General features: G+C 38.5%; 1 protein-coding gene across 1 annotated transcript in view; it reads right to left on the bottom strand.

Moving 5' to 3' along the window:
* The window catches only part of frzb (frizzled related protein), a 30751-nt gene extending 13659 nt beyond the window's left edge, over nucleotides 1-17092 (bottom strand). The window contains exon 1 of the mRNA XM_084724326.1: nucleotides 16863-17092. Within this exon, the coding sequence (XP_084580452.1) occupies nucleotides 16863-17067 (205 nt within the window). The 5' untranslated portion in view covers nucleotides 17068-17092. The remainder of the gene's footprint in view (nucleotides 1-16862) is intronic.
* Nucleotides 17093-22820: the final 5728 nt, after the last annotated feature.

Genomic DNA, 22820 nt, shown 5'->3' with positions numbered 1-22820 from the left:
ACTGGGAGATCCCTTTGGAAAAAGTGCATGTCATTCTACGGGACAATGCAAGTAACATGAAGGCTGCAATGGAAGACATGGCAGTTCCCAGTCTGGGCTGTTTTGCTCACGCACTGCAGCTCACTGTGCACGAGGGGCTAATGTCACAACGCAGCGTTAGTGAGGCATTAGCAAACAGCAGGAAGATCATAGCACACTTCAAGCATTCACAACTCGCACAGTCTCGCTTGGAAGACCTGCAGCATGAACCAGGAAAATCAGCTCAGCGACCTCCACTGCAGCCGACGTAATCCCAGCCGTCACTGTTTTAAAACGCCTGCTCGCCGAGGAGAACAGTTCTGACAGCGGCATCAAAACAGTGAAAAGCGCACTACTCCAAGCTGTCAGCAGGCGATTCAGCAGCATCGAAAGTGAACCCCTCTACGCCGTTGCCACTTTAGTAGACGCTCAATACAAGGACAGGTAAGGCATATTTTTTATTAATGCCCTATTTATTAATGTTGGCTAAGTTTTATACTGAAAATTAAATCCTGCTAAACCAAAACTACATGTTGATTGATTCCTAGCTTTAAAGTGGATATTTGTTAATATAGCCTAAAATGAATTGGATAAGGGGGGAGGTGGAGGTGTGTGTGTGTGCGTGCGTGCGTGCGTGCGTGCGTGCGTGCTGTCTTGCAGCAGCAACAAGTAAGTTGCACTCAACCTATTTCATTTTTGTGTCAGATTCTTTACTAGTGGAGAAATTGCCAGGAGGGTGAAGGCTCTCCTGACACAAGAGCTTGAGAAGATGGAGCAAGCACTGCTCAGGGCATCAGCTGATGAAACAGGGGCAATGGAGGCAGAGCCAGCAGAAAAGGTCGCTTGTATGGAAGCTGGTCCAAGCAGGGTTTGTCCTCCAAGCACAAGGAAGAGCAGCTTCAGCAGTCTGTACGACAGAATTCTGGAGGAGCATGATGAACCTGCAGGAGGTACCCAGGCAGTGGTTGTCCAAATGCAAATGTATTTGAAAGAATCAACGATAGGTGAGAAAGACAGCACTTTACAGTACTGGGCAAACAACTATGCTTGCTTTCCTCTCCTTGCTGCTGTTGTGGTAAAGTTTCTGAGTGCCCCTTCAACCAGTGCGGAAAGCGAAAGACTGTTTGACATTTGAAAACCTTGATTTGTTGCTGCTACAAGAGCAAGAATGTACTGTGCTGATTAGATGAAGCAGCCCTTTGTATTTTATTTGAACAGGGGTAGTGTTAGAGAAGTTTTACCCTTTATGTATATCTGTCTTGGATTTAATAAATAATGACAGTCAATTTGAAACCCTTACAGTTGCATATTTGTTTTCAGGATGGGATTTTTCCTGTTAACAGGATTTCCTGTTTTTCTGACTTCCTTTTCTGACCTTATACTTACCTCAAGTTGCCTTTTGGGACACACATGCAGACATTCGTACATATCATACTTGCCTGTAGAGAGGAGTTTATTACAGCCTCATATAAAATCAACAATAATGATAATAATAGTAATATTAAGCAAACAGAGCTCTGGTATCTGAATAGTATCGGTATCGGCAGATATCCAAATTCAGGTATCGGGATCGGATCAGAAGTGAAAAAATGTGGATCGGTGCAGTCAGGTTTTTCACTTTGTTAACATGTCCATGTGGTGTTTTTTGTGTGTTACAAGACATATCAGACGCAAAATAAGCAGTAAACATGCAAAAAACTGTAACTGCTGCGAGCAAGGGCAGTCTCAAAACAAACAGATTCAGTCAGGCTGGGTATATGATGTCATAAATCTAATGAACCAATCCTGTTAATTGAGGGGGTGCTGCTATACATATTATCAGCAGCAAAGCCACAGCTAGTTACTGTGATTAGCGAGCAAATCAGAGGAGAAGCCAGGTGCAGTTACTTAGAGGTAAGAGTGGAGTGTGTGGAGGGGGGGGGGGGACTACATGCATATTCATGAATCCTTGAGTACTAAACGAAGGCAAGGTGTAGAGCTATATGTAATTTTGTCAAAGAACTATCTAAGGAGACAAAATCACTCAGCCAGCTGTATTATATACATCAGGAAAGGTGCACTGTGTTCAGGGTGGCTTATTAAAAGAAAATCAGTTTACACCATGTATCAACATGTATTTTGGACGTTCATATCTAGGGCCATGTTGCGATTATTTTGACTTAGATTACGATGATAGGTGATGCCACTTGTGGAAATTACCAGTTTTGCACAACAATTTTCACGTTCACTGAAAAAAAAACTATTAAAATCATAATGATATGATATTTATTGAGGTCTGTACCCAACAAACATGTTTTCTTTCACGTGAAGAACAAGATTTTTAGACCAGGTCATCTCTGCGGCACTACAGTAGCTCATTATGATGCTGTTTTCTCACACATTTTACCATTTCTCAAAAAACTGCGCTTTCATTCTGGTTCTGTGATTTGGATATTGCACTTGGCCATATTGTGATTTTATTGCATTTGCGATTAAATGTGCAGCCGTACTCGCATCACAAGTTGACAGTGCTAAATATCGGCAGCTGGAATCAAAACATCTTTTCCACGGAGAAAAGCATTCAGTGCCAATCTTTGCTCGTCTTTCAATGAATAAATAGCTGTCTAGTTCTGAATAATAATAATAATAATAATATTGATCATTGTTTCCTCCAGCTTCCATTGATGCTTCTTGCTGTCGTCACACTTACAACTATGCTGTAGCTGCCAGTAGTCCCTCCTATGATTCTGATTGGCTGCAAGGTGGATTCTCATGTGATCTTGCAAATCCAGCTGCCTTACAAGGTAAGATACCAATGCCATTATTGATTCTGCTTATCAGTCTGATATGTTATTGACTCTCTTATTGTTTCCTGGTCATTTTTTTGCGGGGAAAAAAACGTTAGGTTGGTCTGCAGAGGTTTTCAGCGGCAATACAACTGTTTTATTATCTGTGAGTCCAAACACAGTGTAAGGACAGAGTAGAAAAAAGGATTAGTTCAAATATTTTCCCTCAGTAACTGAGTGCTACTCAGTTGGGAAGCAGTGGCACTCATATGTAGAGTGTCATATACAAGCACATGTTCAGACCTTTTCTTCCTCTCCACCGTGATTCCTTCTTGTTGCAAGTTGCCAGCAGTGTAGACGCATGAGTTTGATGCAACGTACAACTGTCAAAAACACACAGGCATTGATAAAAGGAATTCATAAGGTCTCAGTTCCTATCCCCACCTACGTCACTGCTTTTTGCTAATGGCTGAGTGGAGTTTTCACTTGGAAAAAAATGGATAAGAATGCAGATGGAGTCGTTCTTTGAATATAAATCAATGCAACAAAGTGCATTATTTCTGGACTCACTGATTTAAACATTGTCGCTTTTGCCTCTATTGAGTGAAATCCTCTGGACTATGACTTCAGGAATTTTCAGTGGTTTAACTTTGAAACTGGGCATGCTTGTCACCATGGAAATAGATGTAAGGTTATGATGTTTTTGCAATTTCATCAAGATAAAGAAAATAAAACAGGACATACTGTACACTGTAAAAAAATATTGTCAGTATCAAATACATATGGTTTACAGACAGATAGTATATGTACACAACGTGAAGATTTGCAGAGCAGTGGTATTAGCTCTACTTATCAAAAACACACAGAGGTATCAGCTGGTATGTGGAGAGGAAAGGTTTCTGTCAGAGGAGAAAACACAAAGAACAGAGCTGAACACCAGTACACTTTCAGTCCCACCAGCAAAAAAAAGAGAGCAGGGTTACCAGATCCAGTCAAATACATATGAGATGTCACTGGACTAAATTCATATTTTTTTTCTCAAAATTCACGCCTATGATATTGGTGTGGAGGCAGAAATCTCAGAGACAGAAATCTCAAAATACAGACAATTTATGACCAAAGCTGCCTATATGGTTTGGACTAACTTTTAACATTCACACCAATTTTGTATCTAATGATCAACTGCAATCAGAGTTTATTTTATTACCATTAGAACTGAAGTAAATCATGAAACAAAGGTGGACAGATGGAGCCCCAGAGATACATTAGACAGTATGACAAGCTCAGCTCAACAGAATAGAACAAAAAGAACAAGACAACACTCGCAGTATTAATATTTACAGAATTCACTTTTGATCTGATAAACTATGGGTTTTAGCCTCAAACATACACTCTGAGTTTTGCTTTGCTAGCGGCATAGCTCTATGGATGGATTAGTCTGTCCACAGATCTGTCCACAAATCTGCTCTAGAATCAAATATCAAAACTGCTATTGGATGGATTGCCATGAAACATTGTAACCCCCGGTCTTGCATAGTGAGACCTCTTTCCACAGCTATGTTTTATTGCTGGAGGTCTGGACGTCCACACGTTATCATTTTGCTATAGTGGGAAAAACACTTGGATTTGTTTTGGGGATCAATTATTTTGGTGGAATGTTTGCTCTTAGGGAGACAAGCCCCGAGGCACTGAGGTGCCCACTGCAGCAAATTTTATTTTGAAGAGTCATTCTCATGTTGAGATCAGCGCACCAATCTATTAATAAACTTATGGATCAGTGCTGTCACACACAAGTCAGGAGCACAGCCTCTGATTAGTCGACAGACTCAACCCAAGGCATCTTGGGATTGCCTATGGACAGCTAATAACATGCTAACAACAATAACTCTTTTCAACATAGGAAAATGGATAAATAACTACTGAAGATAGTGGGTGTTGGATTTATCGTGGATTTATTTTACCATGTTTCCAAGAAGATGCAGCACTTCCAGGCTGGATTACAAAGCTTCTGAAAGGGATACCATTTAGCTGAAGTTATAAGGGTACAACGTTAGTTTTAGCATTAGCTTAACGTTAACCATTCCTGCTTATCTTAGTGCTGCTAATCTAACCCTGTCACTATTTCAGCAGTCGGGAAACAACACCAAGACTTTTCTTGGTGTTGAGAAGATGCAGTGTTTATTAACTGACAGTGTAACCTGAACTGTACACTTACTGCCACACTGACAACTTAACATTAAGTTTCAGCTCTGCCATGAGCAGCATCATCACTCCCCTGCTACCTCACTTGCACTATGCACACACTTACATATTGCCCTACTCCTTAAAGGAGCTATGCTACGCTAATGACAATATGCTTCAGTAATGTCCCAAAAAAATTATTAAGGCATCCCGTGGTAATATGCTGTTTTGTCACTACAGTAAAAAAAAAAACATATGCATTAATAGATCCATGTGCAGATTTCAACATGGGATTGACCTTTCAAAATAAATGTTGCAGCGATAACAGTAATGAGCTCAACGCTGCAGGAGGCATCACATTACCATGGTTTTGCGGTAATTCAATTAGTATCACCACCCTAATTATGCAAATGTGCCTACATTAACTGCAGTACAACCAGTACTTGCAAATGATTGGTTTGTGGATGGGCATGCATTGATGTCAGCATGTTGTCAGTTCAATTAAATTCCTCTCGCTAAATGTCAGTTAAACATTTTGTCTCCTTCATGAATGCCAATGTAGCTCATTTTGTTTTGTGCATTGTTTTTCCTTTTTCTGTTTCTGATGATGGCGTGCCAGAACTCTCTGTAATTGATGCAAAAGTCCAAATCATCCAAAATGTTCACACTAGAAACAAACCGAATGATGGTACAGTTTGATCCAGGGTGAGACCAACTCACAGCCAAGCTTGCTGACCAACCATTGTGGTCCGGGGGAGGTTTCATACCAATAATTTGCATTCAAACTGGAAAGTCTGCATGTTCAACCCAAAGGTGTTTGTTTTATAATACAGCATAACCTCTCTAAATCCAAAAACTTGCTTCTGTTCTGTTCAGGATTTACAGCCTCCTCCCCCACCAATGTCTTATTTTGAGTTTTAGCCTACATTTCACTTTTTTGAGATCTGATAACATTTTTCTTTCCAACAGTTGTGCTGCCAACACAACATCAGCAGTTTCAGGTCTGAAGGGAGCCTTGAAGTCACTGACTTGGAAGAAAAAACCCAGGTGAACACACATTCCTTGCATTGTAAAACTGTGTGTGAGCCCTCTGGAGGGCTGCACTTTTAAGGTTTCAAAAATGAATAGCTGAGATAAAAATGCTGAAAATACTGTAACAAACTTAAATTACTCTGTAGTTAGTGGATGGGTTTGTTTTTGTCTTTTAGATGGAAGCAGTTGCGAAAGGACCCAAGAAAGAAGGAGGAGGACTGGGCATGATAAGGGATGAAGAAGAAGTGTGAAGGTATGATATTGACACAGTGATATGTTGTTAGCTCGACTCTACACTGAGTGAAAGGTCACGTTTAGGATCGAAGCTTTTCCCATGATTTTAAATTGATTTCTCACCATAAATGAAGTTTGATTTTAAAGTTTTAAATAGTTTCTGCAAACATGAAAAGACTGAGAACTACATGGTGCTGAATTGTAGAGTTAGACTGTTAAGAGTCCAAATCAGCCCAGCAGTCCAATGTCCAATAAAGCTGCTAGACAGAGCATCCACGTTTCAGGTTGTTTTCAGGTCGTTGACACTGAGACAGCAAAATGGACATACCCCCGGTGTTTCAGAGCAGAGAAAACTACTAATTTTTTCATAATTTTGAGAAATAATTTTATATACTTAGCAATTTTTTTTAATCTTCCAACTTTGGTTGGGTGGTTAATAATACATGTTTCTTTCTTCTGACAATCTCAGCGCACACATTTACTGTTGCTTAACACAATCTTTAAAAATAGATGTCTAGTTAATTAATCAGAAAAACAGCAATTCTAATTTTCTGATTAATTTGTTCTAGGATTAGGGGTTTCTGCACTTGGCGCTCCCCTACTGAATGCCACTCTGCAGCTGGCATTAGATTGAACCATCTGCAGAATTTATGTTCACAGTGTTTACACTTGGTTTGACCTAAAAAATATTTTGCCACACAGCTTCACTGTAAACTGCCATTTTGAAAAATAAATGGCTGCAGATGGAAAGGTGACCCACTGAGTATTAGTGAGGCCAATGCATAAGTGCCTTACTATTATGCCTTATTCATAATGTACAACTTTTAGATTTATGTTTTCTCTGTTGTAGAGTCTGAGAGTAACAAAATTTCGATCCTCTGTATGTCCTATACATATGTGGTATTGACAATAAAGAAACTTTGACATGACTTTGACTTAAACCTGCATTCTTCCAAATGGCCAGCAGGGAGCCACTCCACTGTTTGCAAAAATATGTCCACTTGTATGTAAGCTTATGAGAAAATTACCCTACTTCTTATTTGACTTATTACCTCTGTAAACACTTTCCAGGTGAGTTAATGGTCACAATTGCTAATTTAAAGTTTTCTTCAATGCAGCCTGATGTTCATTTTGTAAGTGAGGGTCCCATTTAAAGTAAAGTAAACCATAAAGCAGGATATATTTTAGGGCATGGCTACCTTATCATTGGCAAGTTGTTACTACAACAGCCTGTCGATTCATATGGAGACATAGCAATACGTTACCATGGTGCTGTGTACACTCAAGTAGCCGTGAACATGTTTTTTGTCATTGTCTGTTTTCGCCTGCTAACTTCTAATCTTTGCCAGTGTGTTTTCAGTTCATGAAAGTTAACTGTAACAGAATTTCTTGTTTTGACATTCATCGTTCATCATTCTGACGTTCATCCATTTGCTTTTGACTTCTGAGACAATTTTAACCAGAAGTATGTATTTTGAACTCTCTTCCTGTAACTAATCTCATGGATATTTGAGTGACTTAAATGTTCGGCTGCCTCCAGTAACTACCAAGGGCAGTGATATGTGGTCAGACTGTCTTGGATCAGGGCTACAGTTAAGCCATAAAACCAACAGTGGGCTGTAACTCTGACCAACTCTTCAAACTATGGCTGCTTTCTCACTGACTGCTTTTACAGGAGCCAATTTTTTCCTTTTTGATTAAACTTAATCAGAACGATGGTTTCCACAAAAATGTTTCCATTAACTCGAAGTGAACTCATTGTTTAAGGTTTCTTGCCCGCTCAATCTGAAGGGTTAAGACCAGATCCAGTTCTGCTCCAGCAGCAGACGGTTTCATTCTTCCTGTAGATATTTAACAGAAGAAGTTGACCAAACCCCAGCAACTGCCATGATCTGGAATTTGTTGGAAATTGAAGTCAATCTGTCCACCCATGTCAAGTCAAGGTTCACTTTTATGGGATACTTGACTAGCGGAAATGTCTAATGAGGTCTAGTATTTAGTAGTGCCATATGAGATAGTCTTGGCTGTGGCACTCCAAAACTTGCCAGGAGGGGACATTGTTGTACCTTGAACAAAAATATTGATCTCCAAGCCCAAAAAATGTGTAGTAAGTCTGTTTCTGGATAACCACACGGTTGCATCTTGAGTCGTGATCTGGAAATATTTTAGCTAACTTTTTTAGCTTTTACTTAAACACATCCTGTGGACAACCTTAAAGTGTATGTGACTGTGTCTGGCCCCAAATGTAAAGATGTTCACCTTGTTCAATGTACTTGCCCATTAATCCTTTGTTAAATTCATCTCCAATTCACTTTCCCATTTTGTTTTAATTACATAAAAATCAACGAGTCATAATCTGATTGTACATTATGTCTTACAGATGAAGCTCGGGTGGGAAGGGAACTGTTTCTGCAGAAAGTGACAGATCTGAAAATATCTTAACCAGCTAAATCACAGTTCTTACATACAGTGTCAAAGCTGGAAAAGTGGTCACTGTCATTATATAGTCTTCTGAAACACTTATGCGTTCACTATGGGAGGTGAAAAAAGGTGATTATTACTAATTGGACCCAGAGAGAGAGGCTGTAAAAAAACTTAAAGTGAAGGTCAAATTGAGTCCAAATTCTAAGAATAGTGAGAACAACTGGGTTAGAAGAACATCAGGATGGTCTCAAATGGAAGACATGAATATAGAGTACCTAAGTCACGCCCCTTCTGGTGTGCCACATGGGACCTAAATTTTGAAAAAATATACATGAAAATCTAAATTGTTTTTTGATTCCATTTTAACTGTGCCATGACTTACAGATATGTTGTTTGTCAGTTTAAAACATAATTTTACAAGTCAAGAAAGTCTTCTTAGTGTGCTACAAATCTTTGCGCAATATACATCAACAGCGCCAATCTTGTTGTCCCTTGTGACATTATCTTACCAACTGTTTTATCATCAACTCCTAGTGCTTTTATCAGCTGTGAAGAGAAATAATGAGTAAGACCTGCTGTTGTGTGACTACATCCCAGTACAAAACATGCAGGCATCATAGCTTCAGTGGCTAATGTCAGCTTTTGGAGGGAGAAAATCATGACATCACTTCTGAGTGTGAAGTCTTCCTAATTACGCATCTTCACAGTCTGATAGTTTAACAGTTTAACAACAAACTGTGACTATCTTGACTTGGAAAAATGATCTTTTAAACTGACAAACATCACTGGCATTCATGGCACAATTCAAGCAGGATCAAGAAATAATTTGTCTTTTGCCACTGACACTTTATATTTTTTCCAATGTTTGGTCCCATGGTGGTCCACCAGATGGGGCATGACTTGGGTATTTTATATAAACAGTAAATAAGGAGAACTATGATGGCAGGAAAGATCACGCAAAACTTCATTCCTTTCTGGTAGACAAAAAAACCCCATGGGGTTAAATGTTGCTTGCTTCTTGTTGACAGTTGCACGATGGTCCAGGTAGAAGATGACTCATCCCCCGCAATAGATGAGTTTATCTCAACTCATTCTCAATACATGTTCCTTGTCCTCATAATAGTAAGAACAACTCTCTCTGCCAAGTTGACAACTCTCAAGTTGCAGCGCTGCAATCTATTTTCAAGTCCATCCATTGTGTCAGCAAACAGTTTGTTACTGTTTTTAGTGAGGCACATATATCTTCAAAGTCGACAATCCTGTGACTGTAGCTTGACAATGCTTCCTCAAGGTCAGTAATACAGCTGTTGTGTTCTCTGTAGTTTCCTGTAGTTTTTTGACAGACTCTGCTAATAGATCCAGAGCATCGGTGATCGTGTTTTTGAGGTCAGTGACCAGCATGGTGCACAACTTCTCCAGGTCTGCATGGAGAGATCATGGGTCACTGGCAGCACTAGCTATCTTGACATTAGTAGCTGCCGTCATCTTTCCTGGTGGTGTGGTGGCTTGTTCTTCTTTCTTTGTCCGCAAATTATGGCTCATGGTTTCCCGGACTTAAAGATGAAGCAATGTAGGCAAAAATATCAGTGTGCTTTTTTAACTGAGCTGTGTAAAAGTAGAGAAGCACGGGAGCCTCCCTCAGGCCCGTCTAATTCCCCTGTATGCTGACCTGACAAGTCAAGGTTCCCTTTACCCAAATTACAAAAATTAGTTCTTTTTTAAATTTGTCCAGGTTTTGAGATATACACCTCTGAGATTCCTGCCTCAACTCTGACAAAATGTAGGTAAATAGAATTCAGTGTGTGGAGTTTTCAGCATTGGAATGTGAGATTTAAACAAAAAGTAACTGCACTCAGTCTCATATTCCTGCTTGGTCTACCAGCTCTGACTTTTTCCACACCCTGTGCTGCAGTGATGTATCACTGCAGTGTAGTGCAACATGACATCACAGCTTGCTGAGGTCAAAATGACAACTGAACAGACACGATGCAATTTCTATAAACAGTTATCTGCATATAAATATGTAGAATCTGTATAAGTAAGGGACAAGATTTTGGCATCAAAGGTCTTCTGGTTTGTAGTCTGAGCAGTATTGAGCAATCATGTTTGAACCGTCTTTGATTGAGTGCAGATAAATAGTCCACGTAGAGAGCAAAAGAGGCTGAATACACTGATCAAAATTGGGGATGCACGCAATTATTTGACTATACGATTAAATGTCACCACCCTCGCTAGTCGGCACCAGAAATACTAGTTGTTTAAACAATTTATCAAAATTTCATTCATGCACGATGCCAGTTATCTGTTGCCTCTAAGATTTTATGCAGCTGCCCTCCTCTAGTCAGGTCTGCAGCACTGTCAGACGGCAGCCCCTCCCGCCCAGTGCCTGTGCCCTGATCGCCCTGGCAACCCAGGTTGTTCATATCAGCAATGTCGGACAGATGACAGCTCATAAAACCAGCACAGTTTGGCAGTGTTTTAATCTAGAAAATGGAAATAATGTTGAATGTAGACTGTGACAGAATAAGCTGATATATATTCACTGGACTGGAGAAACCTGACCACATTAAGCACAGACACAGACATAAACCTGCAGGCGGAGCTGCTGCTGCTAACATTAGCCACACTGTGTGTCAGGCTGGCAGCTAACATCAGCTCTGAGTCCTTTACCTGCAGACACTGTGACCCTCTTCAGTCTGAAAAGGTGAAGCATTTATTGAGTTGTTGTCATGTTTTGTACATTAATGTATAAGGTTTGTATTGTACAGCGCAAAGTAGCGCGCATTTCAGCGGCATTTAGAGAATGATTTGGCGATTGTAGACTGTGATTAACAACTTCAAATGACTCTTAATACACAGTATTTTTTTCGCACAGTGTTTAACATTATAAATTAATAAATTCTGCTAAATTTTAACTGCTTTCTGAGTGTTTATTTACTGTTAGACTAGTCAACTAGTCTAAATTAAATTTTGTGTTTAATCGACAGGGAAATTAGTCACCAGAAACATCCCTAGTCGAAATCTGCATCTCAATCTCTGAACCCATCAGCTTAATTTTTATGCAATTTGAACAGCTAAAACAGATAAGGGGGTTTAAACACAACACAAAATGAACCACTGCCACAAATCTTTGCATACATCATGATAAGGTGTTTTTGAATGTCGATACAGTATCACAAAACATAACATCACCATGGTCAAGTGTGTCAACATATTCTTAGACCCCTAATTTATAGAGATTAGCCCCCAACTCCATTCTCATGTCTCAAACAGCTAATGGGACTGTAAACAATGAGCACCACACAGAAAAGGAAGTCCCAAAACATTGGCTGTTTTTATATAGAGGCCAAACTGCCATCAGACCATAGCTGATGGGTTCCCAGAATGCACCTGACCACGCCCAGCTTTGACGGCGAGAAGTTTAGTTATGGACAGGTGTACTCCACACCACTGTTGGGCAGCCTGTCCTCGCCATAAAACCGAGCATCTAGATTGTTTGTGCAAGTAGCTTATTGCAATGCATATTTACATTTACTGTTAGAAGGGGACCTCTAGTGGGCGTAGCAGTTATGACAAAAGATGTATAAAGAGCGAGAAAAGTCTGCATATGGAGGAGACTGGGTGGATGAATGGCTAAAACAAGTTTTGAGTTCTGTAAATCATATCTTCCATTATGTGAATTAAATGACTTCCACCACACAACATACCTTATTATTTTAACCCAAACCATGATATTTTCCTAAACCTACCCAAGTAGTTTTTGTGCTCAAACCAAATCAAACTGCAACCATTTTACAACATTAACCGCCACCACTAGTAGATGAAAAGAAAAAAAAAACACTGGCCAAGCATAATAATTTCTGCCAGCCAAAATAATAAATTGCCATTTGGCAGACTGTTACACATAATAACTCATCACCACAGCCTCAGCATCATACTGTAGCCAGCCTCTTACAAGACCTTCATCTCCAAATCTCTTTTTCTCGCACAACTTTCTTTTTGTGTGTGCTTCCTTTTCCTCTCCGTCCTTTTCATCAGTGGGTTTTTGTTTTATAGGATGGCTTACTTCTTGTAATAACGATACATAATAGCTAATAAGTTTTACTTAATGGTAGGTTTCAACAGACCAGCAGCAAGTCCCGCCTCTTCTTTGTTACCTTGCTTCCTTTTTCCTCTTTCTTCCTTTCCCTGTATTGTCTTTTCCTTTTTACACTGTGTACCACTTCAGAAAATATTGAGCTTTCCAGGTACCACCTTACTATTTTGTGCCATTTGGGGCAAGTAGGTGCTGGTCACTTCTTCTTAAGTAACCAGTAGAAGTTGTGCTTGATTCACTGTTGTCCACTTCATTTTTAACACAACTTTGTAAATGCTCAGAATATCCTCCTCCTGATCCACATCCCTTTTTGTAATAGTTCCTGGTGGGAGCCACGTCTGCAGTGTTTTTGAACCAGTCATTTTCAGTCATTTTACTGCCTCTTGCTATCTCACCATCATCATCAGTTTTTGAGATATTGTGATGGTATTATGTATTTTTAAATTAATTTATTTAATTAAAAAAAAAATTCTAACATTCTCATACTTGTACCACAGTTTGAGAATCTAAGCTCTAAGTAAATAAAACTAGGGTTAGAACTAATGTTTATGTTGATTACAGATAATCTGCCAAATATTTTGTCTATTAATATTTTGGTCAATAAAATGATTGAATGAATGAATAGTAAAAACATCCTTCACAACTTCCTATAGCACGAGGTCTCATACTTGCTTGATGTTCAGTTGTGATATAAATCAGAAAACCCTCACATCTGAGAAGCCGAAACCAGAGAAAGTTTAAAGTTTTTGACAGAGAAAACTACTTGATCAATTAATCGATTATCAAAATAATTACTGATTTATTTTCTGTTGATCAGCTAATTGATTAATTGATTAGCAGCATCAGGTCTCATTCATTAAGAATTTACATTTAGGATAATAAGGATGATGATGCTTCAGTGGCTGTCAGATAGTGACACAGGGACCAATCAAAACAATTAAATTTGTCCATTAATAATAGCACCATATTTTAGAATATTCTTCAGTAACAATATTATTGACGATGTGACAAAGTACTGAATAATATTTTTGGTTTAGAACTCATGATAACCATCGAGCTTGAAATCGTGAAATTAGTTTGTTGTAGTTTTTTGTATCCTTTTTTTGATCTTGTGTAGCATCGACTCCCACAGTACTGAAGTCACTTCCCTTTTTGGAACTAACTCCTCCGCTGTAATATTGCCATTATCAAGAAAATAACTTATAATATTGTTATATTGCCATGATTTCTTTTTCATGTAAAGATGTGTAAGTGGTCATGATCAGCCAACTGTTTAGGCTATTTTACAGAAGCAGAGATTTTATAACTGATGTGATCTAATGTCAGCTACTTAAAAACAGGTTTTTTAAAAAAGTTTTGCCTGGATAATCAATCTATTCCTTTTTTTAAAAGAAACTGTGCAACTGATGCAGCTGGTAGCTTCTTAAAATTTCACAACACTTTTGTTTTAATCTGTCATTTTTTGACTTTAGGTGTTGGTGAAGGCAGTGTGAGATTTTGATTAAAGCACAGCGAACCTTGGGACGATCAGCAGTGCACACAGTATCTTTCGACCACCTGAACACATCAGCTGCACCTGTGCGACCACCCCAGGAGAGGAGGAGGTGAGCAGGGATAAGAGCCATGTTAACTCAGCTTGAACTTCAGGGTGCAATTCAACCTAGCAGAGGTCATTCAGTAAAGTGCATCAGCCAGGCAAGAAGAAAAGAATAATAAAATGTTGTCATCAACAACTGTGTTCATTACATATTTTGTCTTAATAACTGTAACTGATCACAATTACAATTATTTTTTAAGTTACATATAATAAAATACATACAATTACATAATTACTCCCCATTACTGCTAGTGGGTAAGACTTGTTTAAGACTTACAGTTGTTGATGACTTGTCGGTTAAGAAGAGTGAGGAGTCAGCACTTGGTGTAGGTTATATATATGGTTTATATAGGTTTTTCAAGGTTTTTAAAAAATTGTGAATCACTGCAACTACAAGAGGTCCTTAAGCATATAGTCATAAATGTGAAGGAGACATATTAAACTGATGGGTCCAGTTGTATCTGAGATACAGATGGACAAGCTCCAGCCTTGTTTGTCACTCACACACGCACATACATGATTCAAAACATGATCTATGCCAAATACATACTGAATTTTTTCCTGGGTGTATACAAGAGGAGGCAAAAGTAAACACATTCCTTACTCAAGTACAGTGCTCCTGAAAAAAAAAAAAAAAAAGAAAAAGACTCTCGTAAAAGTAGAAGTACAAACTCAACTTCTTTACTCAAGTAAAAGTGAAAAAGTACAGGTTCAAAAATGTACTCAGAGTATAAAAGTAAAAAGTCGTCCTCTGAAGGACAATTCTATTGGATATTTATGTGCAAACCTCACCTTTTCTCCATGGTCGGCCGAGTCTCTCTCTCTCCCATTTTGTTACATCCTTTACATAGTTTTTAACGTTGTTACATCTCTTTCATCTTATTAGTTTTTGGTCACGGTATGTCTGTTATGCTGTTTTTCATCATATGTCTTTTAGCTTTTTTTGTCTAGTTACATTATTTTTTCATCTAATTAAGTATTTTTCATCTTGTTACATAATTTTGTCTTGTCTTTTCTGTAATTTTTCTCTACTTATATTTTTTAGGTCTTTGTTATGTTGCCTTTTTTCTTGTTACATCTTTTTTGTCTTATGTCTTCTATGTCATTTTTTGTCAAGTCACGTTGTTTTTCATCTGGTTACATATTTTTCATCTTGTTGTATTTTTTGTCTTGTGACATTGCTTTCATCTTGTTACGTCTTTTTTGTTTTAAATGTCTTATTCGCCTTGTTACATCTTTTCTTTGTGTTATTGTTCCATCCACTTAGGTTTAAATCAGTTTTGATGTTGGGAAGGCGGCGTGCGATGATGTAAAATATAAATAATCAATAATTCCACTCAAATGCATTGAAACTAAAGTAAGGAGCCTGTTTTGAAAATGTAAGGAGTAGAAAGTACAGACATCTGTGATGAAATGTAGGGAGTAAAAGTAAAAAGTTGTTAGAAAAATAAATACTAAAAAGTACAGATAACTGAAAAATCTACTTAAGTACAGTAAAAAAGTATTTGTACAGTTACTTCCCACCTCTGGTGTATATGTGTAGGTGTATACAAAAAACTGTATATATAGTTTTATTTTATCTTATGTTTTACCCTACCCTATAAACTTTCATTTCATTGTGCAACTTCAAACTAAGGCTGAAGAGTTAATCAAAGTTTTATCAACATCACAATATGGTCTACTGCAAGTGGATGCGCAATATTTGTTAAATGCAAAATGTGTGCCAAAATATCATTTTAAATTGAATATTGTGGTGTTGTAGAGGTGTTCTGGCCAACATATCATTCTCTAGACTTCAGAAAACATCTTTGTTTAGTACAGAACCCTGAAAAAAATTACACACCATAATCATTTTAATGTATTTTTCAATGAAAATTAGAATAATTATGTAAATTAAATTAAATTAAATTAAATTATGCTTTCCTCTAATATCGCAAATCATATCGCAATTGCAATATCAGTCAAAATAATTTCAATTTGATATTTCTTCATAATTTATCAGCCCTACCCCAAACCTAAGATGACTATCAAAAATGTTGTCATATTTGATTTGGTCAATATCACCCTGCCCAACATAAAATATGTTTTTAAAAAATATCTCTAATATATCACTGATATATGGTTGTCTTGATGATGATTTTTTAAAAATATTACCAACCAAATAAAATAAGAATTTATTGGACAAAAAGATATTATTTTAAAAATCTCATATTACCCTTCTAATTTCAATTTTAAAGTGTTTTTTGTGCGTTTTTTTTTTTTTTTTTTTTTTGCGTTGCCCTATGGTTCATTTCTTAATGCCTATATGTCTTATGTAAAGCACTTCCAACTGCCTCGTTGAAAGATATACAGATAAATTTAAGTAAAAGTATGAAATGTAAATTTAAGGCTGCACAAAATTTAACCGTTTAGCAGAAAACGTATTAGCTCGTCAGTTCATTGGGCACTAAGTTAATTAATGTAATTAAATAATTAATTAGCGGGATAATTAGTGAAGTGTCTGGCAGTAACTCACCCAGCAGTCCTTCAAACTGCTCGATGGCCAGCACCGCGTTGTCCTGCGTGCTGTGGTGGAGGTGGTTCGGCATCTTGGTCATGTTCCACGGCATGGACCGGCACAGAGGGATCCGCACCGACTCGCAGGACGCTGCCCAGACCGCAGCTGGCCACAGCGCGCAGGACACGGCCAGCAGAGACACGGAGAGTCCCGGGGAGAGCATGTCGGTCGGTTCAGAGAGGGGACGCTGGAGTCACGGCAGGCGGCGCGGTCGGTGCTCCGGTGAAGTCTCGGTCATTCACGAGGAGTTTAATCCAAACAAGGACGGGATTTTCCTGCTGAATGGCGCTTTTTCTGCCGCTGCTGTCCTGTCTGCGAGCAGCTCGAGGAAGCGGGAGGAGCTGCTTTCTTATTCAGACTTTCACCTCTTCCTCTATCCCTCCTTCTCCACAACTCCCCTCCTCTGCTTTCCTCACCTCTCCTCTCTCTTCTTCTCCTCCTCCTCTTCTTTCCTCTTCCCCTCTTCTCTTATCCTCCATGCTAAAAGATAGATTCCTTTTAGATGAAAAGTCAACACCAGTAAAGCCGTTAAAAGCTCGTAGATGTGTGTGTCATTACATTTCACGAAATCAGTCGCTTGTACTCACATCATTTACTTAAGTAAGAGTATAAAAATGTAAAAATACGCAATTACAAGTAAAAGTACTGCATTCAAAATTACACTGAAGTAAAAGTACAGCAGTTTATAGTTCAATTTCTTTAAAGGGACAATTCACCCTAAAATCAAAAATACATATTTTCCCTCTTACTTTAGTGCTATTTATCCATTAGATCAGTGTTTCTCAAACTTTTTATACTGTGTTCAGCAGAAGAAAATTAAGCTCGCCAAGTCCCACCATTATAACCAACATTAAAATAGAGGAGCGAAGGCCTGCGCTATTCCGCTACAGACAGTATCCTGCCATTACAGTTCATAATTAGTCATGGATTATGCATGCATGTGCTATGTGCATAAATGTGACTATGTAGCAGGCTGACACTGAAAGAAAAATGTTATAGTAATTAATTATTTTACACAGAGATAGGAAGTAACTAAGTACAAATACTTAGTTACTATACAATTTTTCTATTTTTCATGAATCTGTACTTTACTCGAGTATTTCTTTTTACCTTAACTTCCTACATCTTAACACAAATATCTGTACTTTCTAAGAGGCTTGTTACTTTAGTTTTAATGCAAGATGGAAACAACATGAAAGGTTTAACTAGACACTGAAAATGTTTTTACAATGCATATAACAGATGGAAATTACACAGATGACATAAAATGAAGAAAATGTAACAATACATAACAAGATGAAAAGGACATAAAAGATGCAACATGACAAAAATGGCTAACAAGATGTAACAATATGAAAACAATGTAAGAAGACAGAACAACACAAAATGATGTAAAAGACATGACACCTAAAATGATGTAAGATGAAAACTATGTAAAAGATATAACAAGATAAAAATGACATATAACATGTACCACGACGAAAACAACGTAACAGGATTGAAAAGATGTCACAAGATGAAACAGAGGGAGACCGAACCATGGAGACACAAGTATCTGTACTTCTACTTAAGTACAGAATGTGTGTACTTTTGCCACCTCTGATGTTGAATTACATTTCAGCAATGAAATTTTGCAGCATTTCGATGATATGTTTTTGAATTAACTTCTTAACTTTTAAAACTTTAGGAAATTCCGTTGTGTACCACTAGAGGGAGCTCGAGTACCACCAGTTTAGAATCCAGGCAGTGGATTGTTTTGGGGTGAGTTGCTGAGTTTTGGGGATATCAATCTTCTATCAAATATTGAACTAAATGGCCCTTGTCTTTCTTTCTACCAAACTACTTTGGTGCTTGGGAACCAATTAATCAAAAAATTTTATCAGAATAGGGGTGAGTTCCACAGGGTGGTGGTCATTCAGACTTGACACTGCAGACTTTTTAGGCACAGGAACGATGGTGGCTGTCTTTAAGCAGGCGATTGGGACTATTAGCTGGTTGGCACATGTTCTTAGTACAAGGCCAGGGATGTTTAGAGCTGACTCTTTGTTGAGCGACCACACTCCTTAAGCAAAATCAGTCATTTTACCTTGCAGGACACGGGAGTTGCTTTTCTGCCGCCATCTCAGTCACTTAGTTTGCTTATTTTACTGTTTGACCTTGATGTTTTAAAAGGTTAGTTCAAATCCTCCAAAGTTGCACAATAACACAAATAAATTAGCTGATTGAGGCAGCGGTGGACCAGCAACTCCAGCAATTGTTCTGCAAGGCAAAGTTAGTTAGCCCAGTTAGCTACCAGTCATGTTATGAAGAAGACTTCATTTCCCAGCATGCCCTGCAGGAACGCAGCATCATGTTACCATAGCAACCCCTGTTCTTAACACACAACCAAGTAATTGATAGAGTGTCAAAGGTTCCAGTTTAACCAATGAATTACTGATTTAAAAAACTGTTGACCAATGAACTATAAAATAGAGATGTGACTGCTTTACTGACTGACTGGTTCACTGGCTGTTGTTGACCTTTGACCCCAGCAGGCTTGTTACATTAACAGTTCTGTTATTGGTCCATTAAAGCTGAATATGACGCTGCAAACTGTAACAGCAGTGTGTGTGTGTGTGATAGCAGTAATGGTTGTCAGATGTTGGAGGAGCTTCCCATGTTAGGGTTGAGTTACAGCCAACACACACACACACACATACACACACACGCACACGGTCTCTCCGGGTTTTCTGACTCATGGATCAACATGCAAAGAACTGAGTCAGCACTTTCCCTTCCATCCTTCCCTCCTTCACTCCTTCCCTCCTTCTTCCCTCCTTCCTTATTTCCTCCTCTCCATCTCTCTCTTTCGTTTTGTTCCCTCGGTTCTCATGATTTCATCTCTGCATGTGTGTTTGTGCTTCTGACGTAAAAGCCTCTCACATTTGGCAGGAAAATCTTATCAGTGGAACACACACACAGTGAACGCACATTCCAGTGTGACCAAAAACCCTCTTCTATCCTCCTCTTGTTTCCTGTCCTCTTTTCTCCTTGTTTCCTTGCTTCCTGTCTTCTCCTCTTTTGTCCTCCTCTCCTCTTTTCTCCTTGTTTCCTCTTTTCTCTCCTTGTTTCATCTTCTTTCCTCCTCTATTTTCTTTCCTTGTTTCTCCTCTTATCCTCTTTTTTCCTCCTTGCCTCTCCTTGTTTCCTCTCTGCTTCTCTTTCTGAGATGCAAAACAATCTTCTGTAGAAACCTGACCTCTCTCTCTTTCTATATGTGTGTATGTATGTGCGAATGTGTGTGTGAGAGAGCATGTGCATATGTGTGTGTGCGTGTTGGGGGAATGAAAAGGTCCGATTTCAGCCAGAAAATGGTTTCTCTCCCTCTCTGTATGTGGAAATATTCTTGGAAACGACCAGAATCTTTTCCAACATAAATAAGACTGCAGCTGTCCACACACACACACACACACACACACACACACACACACACACACACACACACACACACACACACACACAGTATTGCAAAGGACTTAAAGTAATCTACAGCAATTACTGATTTTGCTACAGAGGCTTATGTTGGAGCTAAAAATGTAACGTTTGTCTGGAGGGAAGGTCATCGGGCTTTAAAGAATACTCCACCAATTTAGAATGCATTCTGCGCATTTTTCTTCCTCATCCAGACCTGTGCCTGGCTGCATAAACTACCTTAAGTTTCAAACTTAAGTTTGTGCCTTAAGCAAAATATTTCCCTAAGCTGAGAGGTTAATTTAGGAGCATTACATAATGCTTCTTTGGTTGTCTCCTTGTCTTAGTGTTTAGACAGAGAAAACCAAACTGGAAAGAAGATGAGAATGTTGATCTCCTCAAAAATATGGAAAGCACAAGCACATAATCCAACCTAATAAATTTAACGTAGCCATAACAAATATGCACAAGCAAAAGATGTGGCAAGTAGTAACTGAAAAAATCAATGTAAGAAATCTATCCATGAAACACACCATAGATGAGATGATAAAAAATATGAAAATGTTACTGTGAAGAAAAGACAGGAAACAACAAGTTTCAATAAAGACTAAGGTTAATATATGAGACAAAGGTATGTTAACAATTCGCTAGTTAGCTATAAGGCTGGGTATCGGTATGCGATACCTTTGAAGTATGAACAGAAATAAACCGATAGCAAGTAGTACTGAAACTTACCTGCATTCAATCCTTTTTGTACCCAAATCTAGAAAAAATCAAAAATCATTTGTATTGCTTTGCTCACAGCTAATTAATGCTAATCTGATATGACAAATGATTTGTTACACAGAACCCTCTGGGAAGACGACCTGAAACTGTTTGGAAAAGGGCAGGCACTTTCAAAAAAAAAAAAAAAAAACTCTTGGTGGGTGATTGGATGAACCATCTGTCTACCATGTCTAATACAAGCTAACTTCAACCAAGCAGCTCAAACTCTTGCCAAAGCCATACTGGAGAAGAGCGACCACATTCAGTGTCGTCTTTGAAAAAATACTCTCTAGTTCTGATATAACCAATACTATCATTGTATCTATGCTAACCTTTTCAGGAGTCACCACTGTTTTTTTGAGACAGGTCGCTTCCATGGATGCTTCTCGTTGTCGGCACACCTAAAACCACGCCCAAAGCTGCGAGTAGTCCCTCTTAGGATGCTGATCGGATTCACCACTTTTGTCACGGACACAAATGGATAACCTGAAAAAGGTAAAATGGATTCTCATGTGATCTTGCAAATCAGCAGCCCCACAAGGTAAAATCAACACAAGAGTTCTTCAATTTAATGCTACAGCTAGCAGCTACAAGGTATTGAATGAAGCTCTCTATTTATTTTGGTATCACTTTCAGGGTACAGTTATTGGTACTGGTGTCATAATTTTTTGAACAATACACAGTCCTAGCTAATTAAAAGCTTACTAGTGCAAACCTCAAATCCACTGAAAAAAATGCATTGCAGTATCTCCTCCTCTTCTTCAGTCAGCCATTGTTCCTCATATTATTTCACATTGAGGTTGAAAAATGGTCCACAGAAGTATATGAATGCAGTGTCACTTGAAAACTGTAATGCAATGCATGCTTGAGGTGCAGCCTGAGCTTTGCAGTTAGTGAGTGCTATAGCGTGAAACAACAAGAGAAAGTTGACCCCTTCAGTTTGGGTTCACTTCTGCTCAAAACAAGCATGGCTGACAAGTCTGATGAAGCTCTGGCTGAACACATTTGTGTGTATCAGCCTTTCTCCTTCTCTTCCTTCTGTGCAGCTGATACAGTAGTGCAGACTCCACTGGTGCCACGTTTGTTTACTGCTGTGGTCATGGTAATGCTCTGATTAGCGTATTATTATTGAAGACATGCCTGACAACAGAAGAGGTTACCGTAGATACTGTGATAGCATCAGTTATATCAGAATTGGAGGGTATTTCTTCATTGAAAGAAGAGCTAAGAACGACACTGAAAGCTTTTCTCCATGGAAAAAAGATGTTATTTGAAAGTGCTTGCCCTTTTCCAAACAGTTTCTAAGGACTTCCCATATGGTTCTAGGTAACAAACCATCTTGTGTGTCAGGTCAGAATGGAACGGGTTCCTTAAAATTTTCTGGGGAGAATGTTCGCCAATGACCTTTTAGCAATGCATAAGGGAATACTTTAGTAGCTTAGGGCAAATACTTAAGTGAAATACATGGAGCAGGGATGTTTTGTTTCTGTAAGTAGCATAAAGAAAACTACAACAAACATCTCATTATTCAATCCTGTGTTGTAAAATGATGAAATGAAACCACACCAGAGTCCAGTTGGAAGTGAACTGAGATCGTCCTTTTCAGGCAATATTAGCAATTGCTGGGTCACGTGTTACACCATAAAGATAGCTTCAGTCAGTTTATTCTTTTCTAATGAAAAAAATTTTCAGATTACATTA

This window comes from Lutjanus erythropterus, chromosome 8 (genome assembly GCF_056507025.1).
Source record: "Lutjanus erythropterus isolate fLutEry1 chromosome 8, fLutEry1.hap2, whole genome shotgun sequence".
NCBI lineage: Eukaryota > Metazoa > Chordata > Actinopteri > Lutjaniformes > Lutjanidae > Lutjanus > Lutjanus erythropterus.
This window is presented reverse-complemented; position numbering and strand designations above follow the sequence as displayed.